This window comes from Cuculus canorus, chromosome 8 (assembly GCF_017976375.1).
Source record: "Cuculus canorus isolate bCucCan1 chromosome 8, bCucCan1.pri, whole genome shotgun sequence".
NCBI classification, from domain to species: domain Eukaryota; kingdom Metazoa; phylum Chordata; class Aves; order Cuculiformes; family Cuculidae; genus Cuculus; species Cuculus canorus.
The window spans coordinates 21,821,519-21,842,964 of NC_071408.1; the positions used below are offsets into that span (position 1 = coordinate 21,821,519).

Below are 21,446 nucleotides of genomic sequence, written 5' to 3' on the forward strand. Positions count from 1 at the left end.
GCAGGAACAAGCAGAAAGTCAATAAAAGGGGAAAAGGAAAAGCCCTGAAAAATATGCCTGCCCACTCTGTGGGCATCAAAGAGTCCTCTTGGCCAGGGAAAAGTCTCCTTGTCTGAAAACAGCAATAGCTTCTGCAGACTTTAACCAAAATAGCCTGGGGGCTTGAAGAAGGCAGGCCCAGCTCCTGGCCTCACCCTGCCACCCCACGCTGACACAAGCACGAGAGCACAGACAGGGGCAGGTGGAGGAGGCTTCAAAGGAGCTCCCTGATCAGCTACAAGAAGCGCTTTGGAAATTAATTAAGACAAAGCTTCTGGGAGCAGCACATCAATTCTGCTCCCTGCTTTATTCCTCCTCCTCCCCTTGGCTGGCCACCTCGGGGTGTGAATTACAGCGAGGACAGCCTTGAAACACAGTGACATCTAATTACATCCAACTCCCCTTGCAAAATACATAAATATACGCTGTGGTTTTATATATCAATTCCAAGGTATTTATTCAGGCATCTGTAAAATCAGGTTCTTGAAACCGTCTCATGGTGGTAGCATCACATACTGGAGAAGGCGCTCGGATCCCACCTGGAGGGCCAGCCTGTAAATCCCTACAAATCTTCACGATCTTTTCTTTACCAAAAGCTTCTGGCATTTCTAGGCTGCTTCCCTGCTCCATCCTCCCCAGCTGTGTCCAATGCACAATGCAGGAGCCCAAGGAAGGCAGCCGTGCTCCTTTGGTGAGCTTTGTTCTCTGCATCGTGCAGGAAAGCAGCAATGGGCGCTGCACGCAGGAGGCACAGAGCACTGCTGCTCCTGGGATCCCAGCTCTACCTTTCCAAATTATTTGCCTCCGTGCAGGAATTAGCAGCCAAAAGCCCCAAGGCAGCTGGGTGCTTTCATGCAGAGAAGCCACAGTCGGGAGGGTTGTTCAGAGCAGGGAGTAACACCCTGCTGGGATTTCTTTTTTTTTTTTTGGAGGGGGAAACAGTGATTGATTAGTAAGTTGGCCCTAGAGTGGTGCATTTGGTGGGAAGGGGGGCTCTGGGAAAGGCTGGTAAAGGCAGGCTGCTCCCCGCAGACTCAAGTGCACCCACCAGCAGGTCCCTCCTCCTCTGGGAGCTGACTGTGGAATGAAGTGGTTGGAGATGGGTGCTCCAGGAATGCTCCAAGCCACCCAGTCCTGCTCTCCACGTTCCCCTGTGCCTGAGGGCCAGCAGTTGCTGCAGGACTGCAGTTTTCCCCCCAATGCACGTAAACCACAAGATGCTTCACACCATCACAGTTCTCTATCGTGCCCGCAGGTCACTCCTGCTCCGTCACCCTGCACAGCAGGGACCCAGGAAGGCTGGGTGAGGGCTGACGTTGGCCCCGCAGCAGGGAAAAGCACAATACTTAAGGAGAAGGAGAGGTCAGTTAAAGTTTAATGTTCAGGCGAATACATCATTCCCTGCATTTAATCAAGCAGCAGCAATTTCTAACGATAAATAGAAAGGATGGCTCGCGTCACAGTGATAAAAAGGCAGGATTGCTCTGAGTTTCAGGAGATAAGAGGGCTCTACAAAAATTGAATGTTTTGTACCATGTTCAGCCTGAGACAGCTTTATCTGGTGGTGATAGTGCAGGGGAGGTCAGGGCAGCGCCGTGCCAGGCCCTGCACGGAGATGTTTATGATTGGAGATACGGCAGAGATTAGGAGTTTATGGCCACAGCCGGCTCCAGGGCTGGGAATCACTGGCCAGCGTGTGCAGGAGAGGGGCAGGCAGCTCCCTCTGCTTATAAACTGAGTGGGGAATTTGGGGGCAAAGCACCTTTCTAGGGACTGGGTGTTGCAGAGCTGGGGGAGACACCCTGGGGTGCCTGGAAAAGACCCTGTGCACATTTCTGGTACCACACAGCCTCACCTTACCCCAAGCACGGCATCATCAGCACTTGCTCGTGATTAAGCTCTGCAAAAACCCTTGCTCATGGTTAAGCCCACAGCTGATAATGAAGTCAAGGCATGGCTGTTGCCCCAGGACCACGTTAAACCGGCTCTGCCTGCAGCTCTGCATGCCCAAGGGCTTCCTGCTGGGGCTCCTTCCCTTCCCAGCAGGCAGCAAGCCTTTCAGAAACCTCGATGCCATCAGCAAAGCTACGGCTATGTGACCCAGGAAAGCCTGGGAGGGGGCTCTCAGCTGGCCTCTGGGCGGGGGCAGACATCCCCTGGGGTCTGACTGATGAGCAGCACTTCCACCATCACGTGTGCTGCCTTTTGGTGGCTTTTTTGGAACATCTCGGGGAGAAGTAGGTTGGCAGGAAGGTTTTTGCAGTGATCCTAACCCCATCCTCTGCTGCTGCAGACTCTGAAAAAGCTCTGTGCTGCCCATCAAAGCCTCTGGGAGGGGGAAATACCCCTGGAGGGACTCAGGGCATTAGTGCTCAGGGCACTAGGGATGGGTGTCAAAGCCTTTCAGGCTTGGTTTCAGCATCTCCCTGCACCTAGTCTCCATATCCTTACGGCCTTTCTCAGACTTAGGAAAACAAGGTTTGAACACCCCCATTCCTGCAATGCACATTCCTGCCTCAAATGACAATGTCCCCCCTTTCCACCATGTCCATCTGAGACCCCAGGCAGTACTGGCACCAGGCTGGACCTCTCATGCTCGCCTGGGAAAATAGCACCTGCCCAGAGTCTGCTGTGAATGCAGGAACCCCACTCCGTGCTTGGCAGCTGGGCAGCCACACAGTGAACCCCCAGGGCAGACACTCACCCAGAGCACATATAGATATTTTTTCTTTTAATACACTTTTATTGCCACTCCTTCCACCACCCCATGAGGTGGAATTTCAGCCTAGCAGGGGCAGTTTCCCTGCCCAGGAAGAGGAGCAGCACCAGGCAGCTGTGAGGGGAGCGGAATGCTCCTCCAGGCCACCCCGGCACCAGGGAGGGTTGCAGCACCCTTCCTGCTTCACTGCCTCCTCTCTGTCTTTGCTGCCTTGAAGAGAACCAGTTTTCCCCATAAAGAAAGAGTAAAAAAAAAAAAATCTGTTTTAGGAAGACTCTGGATCATATAAAGATGAATGTAGCGTTAAGTGAACTAGAAAACCAAGTCCTGTACATCAGCTTATAAAATTTCTAAATAAAAAAAAAAGGAAGAAGAAGAAAAGCCTTGACACGTCAGTGTGACGGGTGAGGTGGTACCATCATGCCCTTTACCCCCAGCCCACAGGACCTCACTCGGGCCAAAGCCCCTGGTGAGGCAGGGTCTGGGTGCCTCCATCCCATGCCTCCTTCTACTGCCTCATCTGTCTGTCCATCTGTCAGCAGGGGTGCCATGGCTCTAGAGGTCCTACAGCCGTACGATCAGGTCATCCTTGTTTTTCAGCAGGAACTTCTCGCAGGCTTCAAAGGTGGCACAGAAGTTGGAGGACAGTCCTGCCACATTGGTGGTGACGTAGTTGAGGTACCCTGGTGTAGCCTGGTTGTAGTAAGCTACCTGCAAGGGACCGGAGATGGTTAACAGGGGACATGGGGATGGGGAAACCTCCCCAGTGGGGTGCAGGCAGCATGGCCCCATGGCATCGCCACAGCATCTCACCTTGCTTGTTTCCTCTGACTCCGGCCAAATGCAGAAGCCAGAGCACAGTGTCTCCCCTCGTGTGAAGTCGGCACTGGCAGGGTGGGTGGGCAGTGTCACTGACCGAAAAGCCACCACATAGGGATCCCTATGGAAGAGAGAGCCCAGTGAGTGGCACAGCCCGGCTGGTGAGCAGCCAGGGGTCAAGGTCGGAGATGGTTACCCCTTGCTGCAGGGTTTTCGTCGGGACGCCAGGATGACAAAGTCCTGTGGTTTGTTCTCGCAGCTGAGCGTTTGGCTTACCACATGGTAGATCATGTCATCGTCATCTACTTGCTGGACGATTTCAGCACTCCTGAGAGGCAGGAGGGGACCGGTCAGAGACACCCTGCTGTGGCCTCCCAGTCTGGGAGGCTACACATTTACAGCCCACCACCATATCCAAAATATTTGGGGGCACACAAACTAGATGTTTTCTGCAGGAAAGTGTAGCCATCAGCCCAGGTGGAGCACAGACAGGGATGCACGGTAAAAGGTCTCTACGAGCACACAGCTGCTCCCAGGAAAGCCCAAAGGGATGTTCATCAACAAGCCTTAAGTTTCTGGATGTGGGTTTTGGAAGGGGCCAGGTGGCCCCAGCAAGCCCCGCAGCACTCACGCGTAGTGGCTGTCCCACTCGTGCCGGCGCTGCAGGTCAGAGAGCAGGAAGAAGGCTCGGCTGGCAGCAATGTGGACCGATATCTCAATGCGGAAGGAGAGGAACTTGTCCTCCTCCAGTGTGTACATCCGCACCTTGGGGAACACAGGGCACAGGCTGGGATGCATTCACAAGCACCGAGCGCCTCGGTTACCCACACTTTGAGGGCGAGGAGCAGCTTGGGGAGAAGGGGAAGGGTTTAGTACCTTCTCCTTTTCTCTGGCGAGTGCCCAGTTCGTTTTGGCTACGAGCGTCTTCAGTGCAGAGACGTTGTTGTAGCTCAGATAAACCTGGGGCAGGGGCAGCAGGTCAGGGGCAGGAAGGGGGGCAGGAGGCAGTGGCTCCTGCAGGGCAGGATCCTACCTTGTTGCTTTGGTCCCAGGGCACAGAGAGTGGCACTTCGGTCTGTTTGCAGGAGACAACGTATTTTCTGCAGAGAGGAACATTTTCCTTTACGGTGGGACACAAACTACCCACAGATTGTCCCTGCACCCCAGTGCTGAGCCCCTCTCTCCTCTCTCCTCCACCCATGCATCCCACTCGCTTTTTTCACTCACCGGTCCAGCCGAATTTTTTTTCTAGCGCTGGCTTCTCTGTACCTCCTCTCTCCATCCTAATGTATGGGGAAAACACGTTATGTGAATAGGAAAAGGCAGGGAGGCAGGGAAACCCAGATATCATTCTGGGAATGGGCGAAATGTTCAGCAGTGAAAAGCTCCTCTGCTCGCAGGCTATGCTGGCAGCAATGGTTAGTGATTAACTGTGAGCTATTCCAGCATCACTACTGCTCGCTGTGATCAAGCCATGGGCATCGACACATTAGGAAAAACCCCTTGCTGCAGCTGCAGAGCTGCAAACAGCTGCTGAAACACAAATCATGTCCTCTAGCACTGCAAATATTCCTTCCTGGGGAAATACCCCCCCCCAAAAAAAAAAAAGAAGCTTATTTCAAAGAAAGCAATAGCGCAGTGCTCTAAAGCAGGCAGAGAGGAAGTTTCATGGTGCCTGGCTGTGAGATGATTTCCTGCAGGGTGGGAGAAGAGTCCTAGTTTTAAGGCACAAAAAAATCAGGTAGGTGGGCACAGATCAGCCAAGACAAAAGTGATTCTGTTGCTCACTCACGCTACTGTGTGCCCCAAGACATGCGGGCATTTTTTTTGCCACCGTGTTCAAGTGACAGATTTTCTCAAATATTTGTATCCGAGCAAATTATGGATTAGAATGCTTTGAAAGGTAAAAACAATCTAAGAGCTTTGCATCCTTTTCCCTAAGTTATAGACAAGATGAGCTCAAACTTGCAGGCAGTATTCTGTTAGGACTTGCATGGCTAATACGTCTCCATCTCTGCACAAGCAAGTGGTTTATTTTGTTATTATGTAAACTGAGCAACCAATTTAATTCACTTGCTATCGAGCAGTTTCATTTCCATCATCATCAAACTGCATTTGTTTTGCTGTGAATCTGAGAGCCTTTTGGGGCTAAGCAAGATTCCCAGAGGTCCCATGACACCGCGGTGGGGAAAAGCCATCCGTGCCCGTTCTTACCCCCGGCTCAGGTGCCACCATCGGCAGAGTGCGGGGCCGGCCTTCTTGGTCCAGCACCTCAAAGGTCATGAAGGCACTGTTGATGTGCCTTCGGCTGACGGACATCTCCTGGCCGTATGCCTCGGCACAGACCCCCACCTCCATGCTGGTGGGTAGAGGGGAGACAAGAAGGGGTGAGGGTACGAAGAGCTGAGAGGAGAGTGGGATGGGGACCTCTCGCTGTCAGCACCCACCTGTTTTTGAAGGCATTGTTGACAATTGCTTTGAGCACCAGGCGGTCCCCAACTTGCGATGGTCCCCGAAAGTGGAACATCTCGATGGCCCGCAGCGTGGGGTGGGCATGGCACAGCCGGCTGCAGGGGGGCAGGTATTACCTCCTGACCACAGCTCCCCAGCAGCCCTGCACACCCTCCCCAACCAAGCCAGCACCGAGGAGACCCCCAAAAATGTCAACCCTGGACTTCAACTGCCAAAATCAGCCATGAGAAGTGACAATATGCAGACTCTGGTGAGTGTGAACCCTTCCCTGGGGTCCTCCAGCACCATGCACATGTGGGCCTCCCTCACACAGGAGTGATGTGCTGGGGACCATCCTTTTGGACATTCCCTACAACCCATTTGTGGCATGATCTGGCCGGTTGCCTTCCTGGTTGTGTGTCCCCTCCAAACGCACGCTGAAACCCCCATTGGGTCACCTGGCTGCGATGGTGGCCACATTCTCCATCCAGGCCATGATCTGCCCACCAAAGGTGTTGCCCTGGTGGTTGGCGTGTGGGGGCAGCACCAGCTCCACACTCTCTACACGTGTCTTCTCTGCCGGCACCGCCACACTGCCGTCCCGCGTTTCCAGCTCTGCCATGGCAGAACGACAGGGTTCAGTGTGCTAGCCAGCCAGTGGGACCACCACTCCCAGCACCCCATCAGCCTTTGCCTCCCCTCCTCATGGCTGTCCTGCAACTGCATCAACCCCTACACCCCTCCTGGCGTGGAGTCCTGGATGGTGGGGCTGATCCCTACCCCTGCACAGCCAGCCAGAGGATTCCCAGACAGCCACGGTGACCACTCTTCCTCCCCTGCAGCATCCCACCAAGGAAGGAGGATGTTACTGGTGGGTGGTTGAGGGGGAGGCTGGAAGTCCAGGCTGCGAGACACAGTACCAGTTTCACGGGGGCTGCGGGTGAGGAGGTCCTTGAGGGTGTCCTTGTGGACAAGACGCATGCGGCGGCGCTCAGCGGCGATGCTGTACTCAATCTTCTCCTCCTCCGTCTGCGGGGTCAGTGGCTTCAGCTTCACCTACAAAGTGGACACGGGTGGGTGCAGTCCTGCTGCGGGTGAAGGCATGGCTCCTTAGGATGGTGGCACACACTCCCACATCCCACCACATGTGTGTTGGAGCCAGCCGTGCTCCTTCTGGGCTGTCTTATAATAGCTCATGGAGGAGCCAGAGGGCAAAGAGCTCCAATAGCCAGATAGGGATCCCCTGGGAGGTGTGATACAGCAGGAATCAGCACAGATGCCAAGGAGACATCCCACAGCACCAAGGGGGATGTACATCCCTGCCCTCCCTAAGCACAGAGGAGGAGATGGCAGCAGCAGGCAGGTGTCCTCCACACCCAGAGTGGGGCCAAGACCCCCAGACCCCGCTGTGCACCGCACACACATAGGATAAGGGGTCACTGACCCTATCATGTGCAGATAGCTACAAAGTGATGGCACATGCCATGAAGAAAAGCCCAGCTCAGCCTGGCTCTCCCTAGAGAGGCCATTCCCTCGCTGCCATTCCCTGCTGTGCAGGGGCCAGCCGAGCCGCCAGCCGCCACTCACCTTGCTGCCAGAAGGGCCCTGTGCCACAAAGGTGGCATACGCCTTGCAGATGCTATAGTGCTTCCCGCTGCACAGGTCTTCATATCTCACCTGGATGCCCACCTGGAAAAGGGCATGGAACCCCTGAGAGCAGGCTCTGCTCCCTGGGGACCCACATCCTACCAAGCACCCCGAGCCAGACCATCAGGAAGGGATCAGCACGCGGATCCAAAGCTGGGAATGGTTGGAGGATTTGGGTATTTCACCACGGGGAACAGGCATGCGTGACAGGTGAGGACGGGGACAGGGTGATTGGATAGGGACAAGAGTAGGGGTGAAGCCCAGGGGTGCCACACCAACCTCCATGCTGGAGTTAAAGGCTCGGTTCACTTTGGCTTTGATGTTGACAACTTGCCCAACACTGAAAGACAGAAAGAGGAGAAAGTGTGCAAGGGTTACTGTGGGATGACAGCCTGTGGTTATCCAGCACACACGTGGGCACCGAGGGGCTCCCACTGAGGTGCCACAGTGTTACTGCTCACCACCTGCTGTGGTAGCAGCTGCCTGGGGCAGTGGGAACATGCTGGGATGGCCAGCGGGACATGGAGACAGCCTCTCTTTAGATGTGGGGGCCTACAGGTGTATAGCTCGGTGGTGAGATGTCACCTTTGAGCATCTGCGTGCAAATGGATCCCTAGTAGGTCTGGGATGCTGCCAGGACACCTGAGCGCTGCAGAGGTGCCTGAGGCTTGCTTTCTACCCCCTGCCATGCAGGCATGCATGCTCCTGCCAAAGCAAACGGCTCCTCCAACCTCACATGCATTGCCCTGCACAATGGGGCACTCACGGGGCCTCCCCACAGGCCCTCGGCCAGCAGCAACAGCCCTAAAGCTGCAGACACCTTGACTGCTGCTGTCTCTCCTCTCCAGGAACTCCCAGCAATGGACACCTTCGGATACTGGGAGATGCCAGGAGGCAGGATCGTGCCAGGGACATTTTGCACCATCTCTTACATGACGCATCTGCTGGCAGCAAAGTGCTGCTCGCAGAATCCAGGTGCTCTCCTCTGTGCCTTCAGTATGCTTCAGAGTAAACACACAAACAGCTTCAGCTCTGCAACCTAACCTACTCCAGACTGCTACCAACCAAACAAGCAAATGCAGCTTGGTTGGGTGACGCCAACTGCAAAGGGAGTCTTTACAAAATGCATTATTAACTCAGAAATATTCCTCATCCCTTAAAAGAGACCAATGCTAGAAAACTCAGTGGAGAAATAAGCCCCAACCACTGCAGGTTTTGCACTGTAGAGGGCTCAACACTAGAATTGAAGAGGAGTCAGCATGTACTTCAGCACCACACCTTTCCCCTTGCCCCCACGCATCACTTCTGGCTTCAGATGACTACAATCATCTTGGCTACTTGACATGCTTTGCACGTTGGCTCTGGCTGGAGCAGGGGCAGCACAAGGCTGGGACAATGCCTCTGGCTGTTCCCTAGAAAGGATCCCGGGCACAGCGGCAACTCTGCACCCGCCGTGGCTTGCTGAAACGTTAGTGGGGTTATGTGAGCAGCCACTCTACACCTTCCAGGCCGTGCCATGTCAGTGGGGTTAATGCTCCCAACTCACGGCAGCGCTACGTTAGGCCAGCTGCTCTAGGGCTGCAAACCTCCGTACCAGACACCGCTCTTCCCGTCCTGCTGCCCAGGAGGGTTTATATATGACCGGCTGGTGTGAAAAGAAAAAGCAAGATGGGGGAAAGCATTAGAGATGAAGAAAGCAGAGGCATGGAGAGCTTGGAGTATGGATGCTCTAGCTGGATTTGCAGCAAGGGGCATACAAGGGCAGGAGTCCAGGCAGGCATGCTGGCAGCCCTGGCTGTCCATATTACAGCCCCCAAAACACTTTATTCTCTCTCTCCTTATCAAACAGCACAAGGTGGTGCCATAAAAGCCATATGAATCCATGTGCAGTTCTCCTGGGAGGCTGCACTTCTACATGGCAGGGCTGAGGGATGGGGAGCATCTGATGCCCAGCTGGTGAGTTTTTAAGTCAGCGATGGTCTGGGGGCCTCTCCCTTGCAGTGGAAGGGTGGCAGAAAGCACAAACAGCTGGGCAAGGAAGAGAGAAGACAGACAACACTACCTGCAGCTGCCTCTGCCCTCTAACAGCCTTGCAGGAAATTCCCGTGTGCAGAGCATTATGCTGGACCACAGCAAGCAAGGTCTGAGCCAGGAGCAGCACAAATTCCCTGATCCCTTGCAGTGGTGCCCACCTCACCCCCAAAGAGGGGCAAATGCCTTGCAGCATTTGATTTAATGCTCTGGAGCAGGGCTCAGGTCTATGTTTCTGCTTCCAAAATCCCCAGAGAAAAGCTTCCTGGGCAAAGGGGCAGCCGTCTGGTGCTAGGCATGGCACTCAATGAGCCACTCAATGCGGGGCATCAACCCCAGCAGTGCCACCTCTGCTGGTGTTACATAGGGCTGCGCCACATCCGCCCACCATGGCTTCAGCACACAGTCAAGCCACAGGGTGATGGGCACCTCACCCTTTCTGACCTGCCAGCACCAAGATGTGAGATGGTAAAAAAGGGAGTTTAGCATTTCCTGGGTATGACAGTGAAATCCAAGAGTGGTTCCGACTTCCCAGTGCCAAACAAATCAGCTGACAGCCTGAGACCCCAGCACCAGCCCTGGGCACCCACAGCTGGTCTCCGAACCAACAGGCAGACCCACGCATTGAGGAGCTGCTACGCAGCACAGGTCCTATACAGCATGGCTTGCTCATCAGGCCAAGCCCTTGGCCAGCAGGGCCCCAGGGAACAGGGGTGCAGAAAGGTGCAGAAACCCCTACTGCTGGCACGTGGACACTTTTGTAGGTACACCAAAGCCCTGTGGCAAAACATCTGTGGAACTCTCTGGGATGGTACCCAGGGTGGAGGCAGACGGGCATCCCCTGCACAAGGGAAACAGGGGCTCTGAGAGATGAGTAAAGGCAGGTGGCAGCACCCGGGCTTACTGGGGATGGTAAGAGGGGAGACCACCCTGGGCATGTAAGACCTAACCTGGTGGGAATGCTCATGTTGTCCCCTGCAAAGCAGCAGTGCAGGGGCTTTGTGCGTCACGGTGGGCACCTCTGCAGGGGCAGCACTCAGGGCTTTCCAGGACAAGCCCGGGAGGGGAGTTCGTCTGGGCAAAGCTCACCCTGGCGCATCTCACAAAGGGACGCCCAGAGAGGCAATGCTCTGCTTCCCCCAGATGTCTGATGGGTGTGTGGATGATCCCGGCCACAAACCAGCTGCTCACGTGGCTCCTACAGAGGCACCATTTGCAAGACTTAAATTTTCCAGAGCACTGTCAGAGTTGTTCCTTGAACAAAGTCAGGGAGGAGCTGGGGTCAGGGAAAATACTGGGAAGCCAACCCAGCAGGAGCTCTCCAGGCAACCAGACAGAAGATAAATCAGAGCAGACAGCAGGCCCACAGCCCCTCAGTGGAGACATAGCCACAATCCCTGGCTGCCCTGCAAGCCTGACACTGCCACTGCATCTCCTCCCCTCCAAGCACACTGCTCGCTGTCCTGGCTCCAGTCCCACCACCCACATTGCACCCGGCAGATGGGAAAAACCCCATCGGCCTCCCTGCGCATGTTCCACAGGATATTTACCTAATGGTATGCTCGAAATAGATATCATCCATGGAAGCCGTGACACATGGGCAGCCGGCATGTCTCTCAGCTGGAAAGGAAAAACAAACTACATCAGCTACCTGCAGCAACATGCTGAGCATGCAACAGGCACACATGCTCCTCTGCCCTGCAGCCACTCTCTTGTGGCTGGGGACACCAGTGAAACCCTGGTCGGTGTCCCTTTCCCTGCTCATGCCCACCTGCCATGTTTGCAGGGAATGAGAGCAGGGTCTGGGGTTTCTCCTCTCCATAGCAGTGTGGGTTTGCAGGTGTTTTAAGGTTTTGGAGAGTGTGCTGTAACTAGGAGGCACGCTGCCCTGCTGTTTGCCTTCCCTTGATGCTTTCGGCTGCTGCGGGGATGCAGAGGCAGCTGATATCATCTCCCTATACACAGCAAGTATTTTAAAGCTGTCTTACCATTACAGCTTTCCCTTGGGACTCCAGGAATCTCAAGCTGTAAAACTGCCCTATGTACCTCATCAAACTGCAAAATTGCACCCTTTTTCCTGCCATAACCTCCCTGTGCTCGGCCACCCACAGTGTGCTTGGCAGAGCAGCTGATCTGGTGAGTTCCATTGCTCCTCGCTGAGTGGAGGAGCTCAGCCCTATCTGGCAGAGCTCTCTGGTGGCTACTGGGATGCCAGCATGTCACCAGTCCAGTCTTGCCATGCTCTGCACACCAGGCGGGGAAAAGGGTGGCGTTTGGGAAAAAGCAGACATCAATTTTGATCTGTCCCCAAGCAAGCGTGCATGCTGCAGTACACGTCTCCTCCCCCTCTTGTCCTGCTCTTGTTCAGTATCTAATTACTCAGAAAAATGGTACGATGAGATCCTCAGCTGGCGTCAGCTCCAAGGGACAGTGCTGGACCCCTGGGCATGCCACCGATGAGCTGGCTCCCAAGGACACCGTCACGTCCCTTCCCTCCCAGCCTGGCAGGACGATGGGTCTCATGGGAAAGGATGGTTTACCAGAAAGGCAGGCGGCTGTGTCGATCCACTTGAGCAGCTGGCCGATGCTGAGCTCACCGCGGTGGTTGGTGTGGCAGGGCAGCACCAGCTGGCTCATCTGCACCTCAGTGGGGTTGCAGGCAGGTAAAGGGCTTGCCATGGCCTGTGGCACCTCCTCCTGCTTCCCTGGCTCCCAGGCACGTGGCGGAGAGGTCGAGCCCTGTGGGGAACGCGAGCTCTATTTACCCAAATGGCAGAAAATCCACAGATAAAACAGCCCATGCAGAGCCAGGAGGACCCCCAGCCCCACATGGTGCCACACACAACCAAAACCCACCCAGTCCTTGCCAATGACATGATGCTGGCAACCAAAAGGAAAAAATCCTCTAAAAAGATCTCTGTGGGTGATCAGTGCAGGTTTCCAGGCCGTTTGTCACCCAGCCCCACCGATTCTTCCTGAAAACCATGCAAAACTCCCTCCCAGAGTCAATCATTCTCTGGGAAAGAATTTTGCTCCCCCAACAGCTTCATTCTTAGGATCCAGCAGCAAAAGTTTTGTGCTCCCGGGGCTTGCACCCATGGCTGGGCGTGCAGCAATACTCCACACCTTCCACCAACACCTCTCTCTGCCAAAGGAAACAAGAAAAGCAGTTTTTCCTGGCTGGGGCAAGCAGAGGGAAGGGAAAACATCCTTGGTTTGCAGTTGTTTGCGCAGTTAAATACAGTCCTGATGGGCTTCTCAGTTTGCTGGGCACAGAGCCACTCCTGCCTGCCACCCCAGCAGGAGGTGGGTTGGAAGAGAAGGCTGGTATTGCGACTATGCCGACAGAAAAAGTAGCTGATTAGAAGTCAAGTGAGCTATGTTACACAAGGGGGTGAACTCAGTTAGCCTGGTGAGTAATTGAGGAGACATGAGGAGCCGTCTGGGCTTCATTACAGCCCTTCCTTCCGCTTTCTGCCCCCACTGTGGCTCCCATCTACAGCTCTTGTTCAAGAGCCCTGTTGCAGCAGCTTCTCTGCCCTTAGGTTTGCCCAGCTTCTTTTAAAGATGGGTTTACGCTGAAAACGAAGCTTTCCTGACTACCTTGAGCTCGCCGCCTCTCAGAATAGCATTTTTCCCTAGCGGGTCTAACCTGTTTCCATAGCTACTGGTACACGACATCCCAGGAACGGCACAAACCTCAGCTTAGCAGAGACGGTGGTGAACATGGCAAGCCAAGCCGACGGCAAAGCCCCCCCCCCCCATCCCACAACAAGATGAAACCCGGGCCATCAGAGCCCCTCCAGCAGACTCCAAACCCCTCTGCGAACCTCCTGGGCTGTTTCCCAGCATGCTGAGGTGCCTACACAAGTACCACAGAGCTATTTCAGGAAGCCAGCAGGCTCTGGGGCACGAGCCAGCAATGCAAAGAGCTCCAAAGCAGCCTGCTGCAAAGCAAGCAGCCAGTCTGGCTGGAGCTCCTGCCGTCCGTTTTCCCAGTGCTTGACATTTCTGAATTTTAGGGAAAAAGCTGGCACCCCATAGGAACAGCCCTGACTCCGTGGTAACCAGTAAGAGGCTGGGGATGCTGGCAAGGAACCTGTGCGGAGCAGATGCAGCCAGAGCCAGTTTGGAGCTGGGAGCAGCTCCAGGCACAGGTGGCATCTGCCTGGCATTGCCTTGGTTAGTAGCCACCGGCACGACAGGGAGCCCTGGGGTTAGTTGCACAGTGTGGGGGGTACCTGGAGGCCATTGCAACAGAAGCTCAAGATCTCCTCAGGGACTACAAGATTCTCCTTGACCATTTTTAAGAGACACCTGGAAAGGAGAAGAGTCGCTCCAGTTACAGCAGGACCAGCAGAGGAGGAGGAGGATGCCGGCAGCTGTCTCCTGGCAGGAATGAGGCAGGATGTGTGGCGGGTGCCACAGAGCCACTGTCTGCCACCGCTGCCTGTGTGGTGGAGTGTCATGACCTGTCCCTCTGCCCCACACTGACGTCCCTCCCCATGCACCGGCCCCTTGCCAGCACCTATCGGGCAGCTGCCAGAGTCGAAAGAGAGAAGGGCAGACCTGGGGCTGGCACCTGCCATTCCTCAGGGGTCAGGTCCATTGCTCACTGGCTGCAATGGAAAAGCTCCCAGCTATCTTGGGGCGCTGGACCAAGTCCAGAACATGCTGCTGCGGCCCATCTCTCAGTCAGTGACACTGCGTCAGTTCTTTCCATGTTGCTACATCTTGAAGGTCCCCCAGCCAGCAGTGACACTGCCGTGGTGACACCGCCGCAGTCACAAGACAGCCAGGAGTGTATTTTTGGCAGCAGGCAGGACTCACGCTGCACACGGGTGGTACCGGGGCAGCAAATGGGAAGTGCCCATCGTCAGCAATGCCACTACACCCTGCACCAGCCTCTCTGCCTGCAAAGCCCTGGCATCTCTCAAGGGCATTGGGTGCCCCTGGGTGCCTGCGGGCTCCCCGGCCACAAGCACTGCAACCAGGTCTTAGCAGGACACAGTGGTGGCATTGCAAAGAAAGGCAGCGTGGGAGCTGCAGCAAAAGCGAGTGGAAGAGACTTTATATTTACAGTTTGCTTTTAAACACAACACTGTGTTGCCCTTGGGATGCCCTCAGCTGACCAAGCAAACATCCCGCTCCCACATGGGTCCAGCAGGGCTCCTTCCTCAAGGTGCGGGACTGACCAGTTTTGGCATGGGATCAAAAAATGGAAGCTGCAGGTTTGCCTCCTACACTGTCAGCCCTTGGTGTGAGACAGCACTGGGGCACGGCACACTCCCTTTGTGGCTGGGACCAAATGAGGGTGCTCAGAGCACCGATGGATGTAAGCAGCATTGCTGAGCCATTAAAGGCCTCCCACACCTGGCTCAGCAGCACTGGGCTTTGCATTCCTGAGCCCCACAACTTCTCTGGGCTTGCTATTGAGGTTTGGGAGCTTCCTTATGACTCACTTGCTCCTGCAAGAGCCCAGTGCAAGAGTTATTCTCCTCTTCAGCAAACTCAGTTTGCTCCCTAGGTTTGCTTTATTGAAGGCACAAGGTGGCGGCAGTGGCCAGGGTGACCCTGTCACACCCCACAGCTACAGTGGCCAACATCAGAGGACAGGTGGCTTAGGCCATACCTTGGAAACCCAAGCCTGTTTCTGGCTCTGCACTCTCTGATTGCAACCGTGTCACCTTGTCCCCTGGGGTGGGCAAGAGGGAGAAAAAAAGAACCATCTGCTTTGCATCCACCCCTCTCACAATTTCTGAGGTGGCCTCAGCCCACACTCCCACCCTGGAGCACAGGGCTCTGCCTGGGGATGGGGAGCACCCAAATGTGCTCCAGCAACCCTCAACCATTCATCCAGTGGTTATTTATAGAGTATTCGGTTATCGAAACTAAGCAAGCAAGTGTCTGTCCTCATTAAAATCTTCAGCCTCACTCAACTGTCACATTTTTAAAGCTGTTGACTGATGCAGCTCTCGGGTCACCATGGCAACGGGATGCAGTACCCAGGCAATGATGCTCTTACTCTGTCACCCCTCGAGTGACCCACTTCTACCCAAAAGAAAAAAGTTAGCATCAGAAGAAAACCTTACAGCAGAATATTTTTCTTGCCTCCTGCCACACTCCCTTCCTGCACTGCTGAAGGTGTGAGGAGCCCACAGAGCAAACTGAGGGGGTGGTGTGGAGGGGGAGGCAACCTCAAAGTCTTTGCATATACTGAGAGAGAGGGATCCTGTGGCACCCCACCGCTCTCCCATATCCCAGCAGGGGGTGTCCCACAGCGCCAGAGCACCCACAGGTTCTGGGGATGATCTCTGCTGCCAAACTGGGTTCTGGCCTCTTGGGGAAGCACCAGGAGACCACCAGGAAGCTGCTAGGCAGGGATGCAGGAGAGCAGTTGTTCCCCCAAACCCTTCAGTCCACTGGAAGCAGGGTGTTTTCTTTAGCCACCCTCAAGCAGCAGATGGGAGGGAGGGGTGAAGCCATGGCAGGGGTCCCAGTGCTGGGCTGGGGGGGCTCTGGTCAGTGTGGGGCTGCCCAAAGTTTGAGCTGCACCCTCCTTGCCCTCCAGAGCTCTCCCACCACCCCGCCACAGGCTCCCAAATGCCTAACCCCCATTTTCCCTCACCTGGCTCCAGTCTCCCTCCCCCACTCCAGACACTTGGCACATGCTTACCCGTCCCTGGGAATACGCAAAGGGAAAAAGGGGGAAGAGAAGGTGGGGAGGAGGACGAAAGAGGCGACAGTGAAGTTCTCATGGGGGATTATTGGTGTATAATTGAGCAATATCCATGGTAACAAGCAAATCTGCACGCATTAAAAAATTAACCTGACCTACTTTGCAAAATTCTGCCATCTCAATAGGGCAGTGAGGGCTCTCCTTCTCCTGAGAGCTGGCCCACCAGTCCTACTGCCAGCAGCAGCAAAGCCCCGGTGGTCTCAGGGATGGGACAGGTGTTGTGCAAGGGGAGATGTCCCATCCAGTGAATACCCACCAGAGAGTGGCAGAGGAGATGCCCAGTTCACCTCCATCATCCCATGCCCACCAGAATGGAGTGGGGTCCATGGAACGAGACCCATGGTGTTTTCTCAGGTGAGAGTGCCAGCTCCTTTGTGGGGCTGTTGGGATGGTAGCTCTGCTAGGATGAGTTGGACTAAATTGCCAGGTCACAGCATGGCAAGATGTTGCAGCCTTCTGCGGCAGGTCTCGGTGGGACCCCAGGAGGGTGGCTAGTCCAGAAGAAAGGACAGGGTGCCTTGTGAGTAGTATTTTTGGGACAACACATCATGCTTTCCCCAGAATTTCATGGAATTAAGCTAGGCATTGGGCCAGGAAAGTGCAAACGGAGGGCCAAAGGCAGCAGTGGGCTGCAAGGTTGGCTCTGCTTATGAAGGACTGATGGTTTTACATCCACCACCCATGGGAAACCTTCACTCACAGCAAGCACAGCAGGAACCCCTCCAGCCCCATCGCATAGTGCTCCACCACTTGTTTCCACACCAAGTGAAGCAGCCCCAGCCTAGTGGTGCTCACGGCTTCCAGCCCCATGCATGCCCCTGCTCAGCTGCTCTCTGCAGCTTCTTGGAGGCTCCTGGAAAGGCCAGTGCTGATATGCTGGTGCAGGGGCAAAGTTCCCCCAGGGAGTGTCCCGTAGGACAAAGGTTCCCTGGAACTGCTACCTCCAGCTCAGGGGGAGAGTGAAGCCACGCATCACCCCATTGCAGCCTCAAACAATGCCAGGGCCAAACTTCACGAGTGTGGGGACACAACAACATCGCTCAGCCCAGGCACCTTTGACCTGCCGCCCACAGCTTTCCCAGGGAAGAGACTGCTGTAGCATTGAGACCACCATGGTTGAGACGGCCATTGTCAAGCCCACCATGGTCAAGCCCCCCAAACTGGAGACTGCTATAGTAAAGACCACTGCTGTCAAGACCACCATGGTTGAGACCACCACAGTGGAGGCCATGGTGACACAATGTCCTCCATCCCAATGGTCTCTACCCTGGTGGTCTCAACCATGGGACCGCTGTGGTTGAGACCACGATGGTCGAGACACCAGGGTGGACACCACAGTGGTGCACCGGTCTCCAACCAATCTGCTGCTGATCGCTCACCATGATCAAAACCACCACATGATATGACCACCATGGCTGAAACAACTGTGGTTGAGACCAGCAGGGTGGAGACCACCACAGCATCATGCCACTCACCCCATCCAGCCACCCATGCTACCCCAGCCAGCCCCAGTGCAACATCCTGCCCTTCCTAAAATGCTAGCATTCCCAGCAGCCCTGCACCCATGCTTCCCAAGTATCTGCTCCGCCTTTTAGCAGAAAAAATGCTGATTCAAGCCAATCTCCCATCCCTCCTGGCACAATCTGAAAGCCCTCGTGGGATGCTGATGTTGCTGACTCTCACCTGCTGTCCCCAGTGCAGCTGGACGGGTGCCACAGACCACGACGGAGCTTCAACTAGGCTCATAGAAAAGACCAAGGGCAAGAGGGCATCACCGTGGGGCGGGGAAAGGGGTTTCATCCCACCTCCTCCTGCCAGAGCTGCCTATGCCATTGCAAGCCAGGACAAGCCATCGGTCTGCTGCCGGGCATGGAAGTGTTCACAGCAGCGCTGGACACAGTCTGCCATTCATCCAGTCCCCCCACCTTGTCCCCATCATCCCCAGCTCCCCCTGTCCCTCACCTCAGCCAGAAGAAGCTGAGCATTTGTGGGTGGTGGCGAGGCGATGGCTGGCTCGGAGGAGAAGCGTCCGGATACCTGTACCCAGCCAGCACCGAGCGGGGTGTCTTGGCCAGGGCTGGCAGAGGGCCCTGGGATGGGGCCAGCGCACACCCCCACACACTCCCCCTGCTTCCTTAAATGTGGTCACGCATAACTTTTCTTAAGGTAGCGCTTGGCAAATTTGCTCTTGCCTGGAAAATGGCCGGCACTCCGGAGGTTTGCACATTGGCCGATGCTCTGCTGCAGAAGCGAATGTGCGAGGCCGGCAGCGGAGCTGGGGAGCGCGGTGGGAGGCACCGGCATGCTGCCAACAGCTCTGCGTGCAGCGTCCAGCGTTCTTCCTTCCATCGCTCCCTGGTGAGCAGCTCCTGAGATGGGGTTCTGGATCTCTTCCCCAGACCCTCAGATCACCTCTCCTCTTCTCCTCATCAACTCAGGAAGGAGCACAGGGCAAGGGGCTGCCGAGATGTTCCCGTAGCCCGTTCGGTACTGACGGCATCACATCAGCACTGGGCTCCTCCCGCCACAGTTAAACCAGCCTGAAAACATCTAGTTTTCCCCCAGATCTGCAGGCACTAAAGTCGAGCTTGCCAACCGGGAAAGTCGGGAAAGCCTTCATAAACTTCTTCAGAGCCGCTCCAATTCACACAGCTGCTCCCTGGCCCTGCTGCCTTTGAAGCATCTCTAACAGGGTTTATTGTTTTTTATTGCAAGGAACTAAAATGCAAATTGCCATATCACCACACTAACAATACAGCCTGTTGGGTTTTCTAGGGAGATGTTGTTTTATTTGTATTTTATTTAAGCACTTCTATAAGAGAATCTTGGTATTGAGGTACATGGGTTTGATCCAAGCTCCTCACAGGCAGCAGAAGTGGTGTTGTTGGAAAGCTAGCAGTGAAATAATTAAACAAATTCAACAGTAAATAAGGTCTCGTATTTTTTGGTAAATAATGAAGCACTGGAAGAGAGCAAACACTCATGGTGGGCACTGAGCATCAGTGTCTGATGCAGTGGGTGCTGCCTCTGCAGCTCTGTGGCCTCAGCAACCCAAATTTTAGGCTGGACATGGGAAATGCTCATCAAAACCCCAGATGTGGGTGCAGATGGGGCAGGACACCTCAGTAGCTCTGTGAAGGCTGGCCCAGGCCAGGATGGAGCTGCTGGCCCATCCTGGGGTGATGCTCACCCACTGAGAGTTTAGGAGCCTTTTGGAGATGGAGGACACAGCTCCACACCAGGTGATTGATCTGACCACCATGATGGAGATTCTCTCAGGAAGAAGATTGTTGCCCCACTTCAACAGAGGACTTTAACCCCATTGAGCATTCTCTGCTCAGCTGCTGGTGTGAAATCTGCAATTCCTCATCAGCTTTCTGAGAGCAGGGAGTGGGCATCTGCTCTGCACTCCTTGTGCAACCTCTCCCATGCCTTCCAGGTAACTCTGCATACTGAGATGTGATTAACTCCAATCATTTCAGAAAGGAACATTTCCTTTGAAACACTTTCCTTTTTAGGGCAACAAATAAGATTATTTTTCACCATGATAGTTTTCTACCTGCTTGCCCAGGTGTCCTGTAAGGATTGTGGGTAGACAGATTGCAACAAGCATCCCCCAGCAGATCTCCCCACCTTTAGCACGGAGGCTCATCGGGGATCTCTCCCTCCCTTCTTAGGACTGTTTGTTTCTGAAAGCAGTGATTAAGATCAAGAGGTTTGCTTGACACAAGGAAAACTATTCTTCTCCCCCCTCCCGCATCTGAGGGAGCAGCACAATTAGAAACGCTTTAGATTCTTGACCCACACTCCAGCCTCCAAATAAGAGTTGCAAGGAGAGGGTTCATGTTTTCCAGGTCCAATTAGCATTATGCTGTATTTATGCTTGCAGCAGTGGCAGTATTCCTCCAGCTTTAGGGCTACTTGCATCCCTTCACCCAGACACACGAGCACACCTGGTCCTGGCTGCCCAGAGCGTGCACACAGGCACCAGATTATTCCTTCTGATCCATCACCATATGCCTGTCTCTTACAGTTCTTTGGTGCGTGATGCTCAGAGTGGATAATTACCTAAATGAATTAATTGACATTCATACTTGTAATTAGCTATCGGTTACAAGCAGCTATTCTCCTTGGGACAACTAAAATTTCTTAGGGACTAGTGTTAAAATACTGGAAAATTGTTAAGAGTAAATAACAAGGGCTGTGTGTAGTGTGTGCTCATGGCGCCCAGTTTCTTCCCTCAGCCATAAAAGCTGCCACGCCACAAACAAGCCCATGCAAAAGCAAAGCAGGCTGTGAAGCGAGTTGGAAACCCTGCTGCTGCTCGGGAGGAGGAGAAGTTTCCAGCTTCAGATGAAACCGATGGGTGGCCTCCAGCCAGCAGCTCCTGCCGGCTCCCTGGCTAACCCTTTCCACCCCTAGTTACCCGAGAGTTTGCAGTGAAGCCCCAGCATGTGAGACTGCTCGTGCAAAGCAATGGGAATTGGATGTCATGAGTGTTAATTAAGCCATTAATTACTGCTGAGCAAAAAAAAAAAAAAAAAAAAAAAAAAGTGACCCATTGGTTTCATTGCTTCTTGCAGTAGTCGGAAGGATAAATTGCTCACAGGCTCAGTAGTGGGAGAAAGGAGCTGCAGCCTCAGTCAGATCTTTGCTGAAAGGCAGGGTTTTTTGGCTCTTAAGGGGGTGGCATTGAGCACCGGTGCAGCACCTGCACAGCTGCCGCTGATCCCAGCAGTCCCACAAAGCCCGAAGTGAGACCCACCCCAAGGACAGAGCTGGTGAAGACTGAGCCGAGTAGCCAAGAGCAGCAGTCCCAGCCCTTAACTTGCTGCCCCGGGGAGGATCACAATGCTTGGAAGTGCTTTTAGGGTGCCCCAGGCTTCTTCATGTACTCCTAGCAGAGACCTTGCTCCCTGCCATGGGATGCACCAATTAACTGTGAGCCCCTGGCCAGGCAGCTGCCCATGCTCAGCACCCACAGCATCTGGAGACACAGCC

The 21,446-nt window shown here is 54.5% G+C and overlaps 1 protein-coding gene across 7 annotated transcripts; it reads right to left on the minus strand.

Annotated features, from left to right (window-relative positions):
* Nucleotides 1–1,405: 1,405 nt before the first annotated feature.
* On the minus strand, nucleotides 1,406–18,694 carry ACOT11 (acyl-CoA thioesterase 11). Of its 7 annotated transcripts, none has more exons than XM_054073560.1 (18): nucleotides 18,408–18,694; nucleotides 13,948–14,023; nucleotides 12,247–12,445; nucleotides 11,257–11,326; nucleotides 9,270–9,320; nucleotides 7,955–8,015; nucleotides 7,616–7,717; nucleotides 6,949–7,084; nucleotides 6,487–6,643; nucleotides 6,025–6,144; nucleotides 5,792–5,936; nucleotides 4,805–4,860; nucleotides 4,611–4,677; nucleotides 4,454–4,537; nucleotides 4,209–4,342; nucleotides 3,774–3,905; nucleotides 3,572–3,698; nucleotides 1,406–3,469 (listed from the first exon to the last, which is right to left on the minus strand). In XM_054073560.1, the coding sequence occupies exons 1-18, from the start codon at nucleotides 18,428–18,430 to the stop codon at nucleotides 3,323–3,325; spliced, it is 1,887 nt and encodes a 628-aa protein (XP_053929535.1). In that variant the 5' UTR covers nucleotides 18,431–18,694; the 3' UTR covers nucleotides 1,406–3,322. The 7 variants fall into 7 exon arrangements, with proteins under 7 accessions (XP_053929535.1, XP_053929536.1, XP_053929538.1 ...); XM_054073561.1 differs by lacking the exon at nucleotides 18,408–18,694 and adding an exon at nucleotides 14,276–14,310; XM_054073563.1 differs by lacking the exon at nucleotides 13,948–14,023 and having other exon boundaries at nucleotides 1,407–3,469; nucleotides 18,408–18,693.
* Nucleotides 18,695–21,446: the final 2,752 nt, after the last annotated feature.

Excerpts from the sequence above, each read along its gene's own strand:
- ACOT11 (XM_054073558.1), bottom strand. The coding sequence starts at position 14,175 with ATGACACTCCACCACACAGGCAGCGGTGGCAGACAGTGGCTCTGTGGC. Across the intron at positions 9,321-11,256 it reads TATTTCGAGCATACCATTAG|CCGGTCATATATAAACCCTC; the intron begins GTAAATATCCTG and ends TTTTCACACCAG. Across the intron at positions 4,861-5,791 it reads TGGTGGCACCTGAGCCGGGG|GATGGAGAGAGGAGGTACAG; the intron begins GTAAGAACGGGC and ends CCCATACATTAG.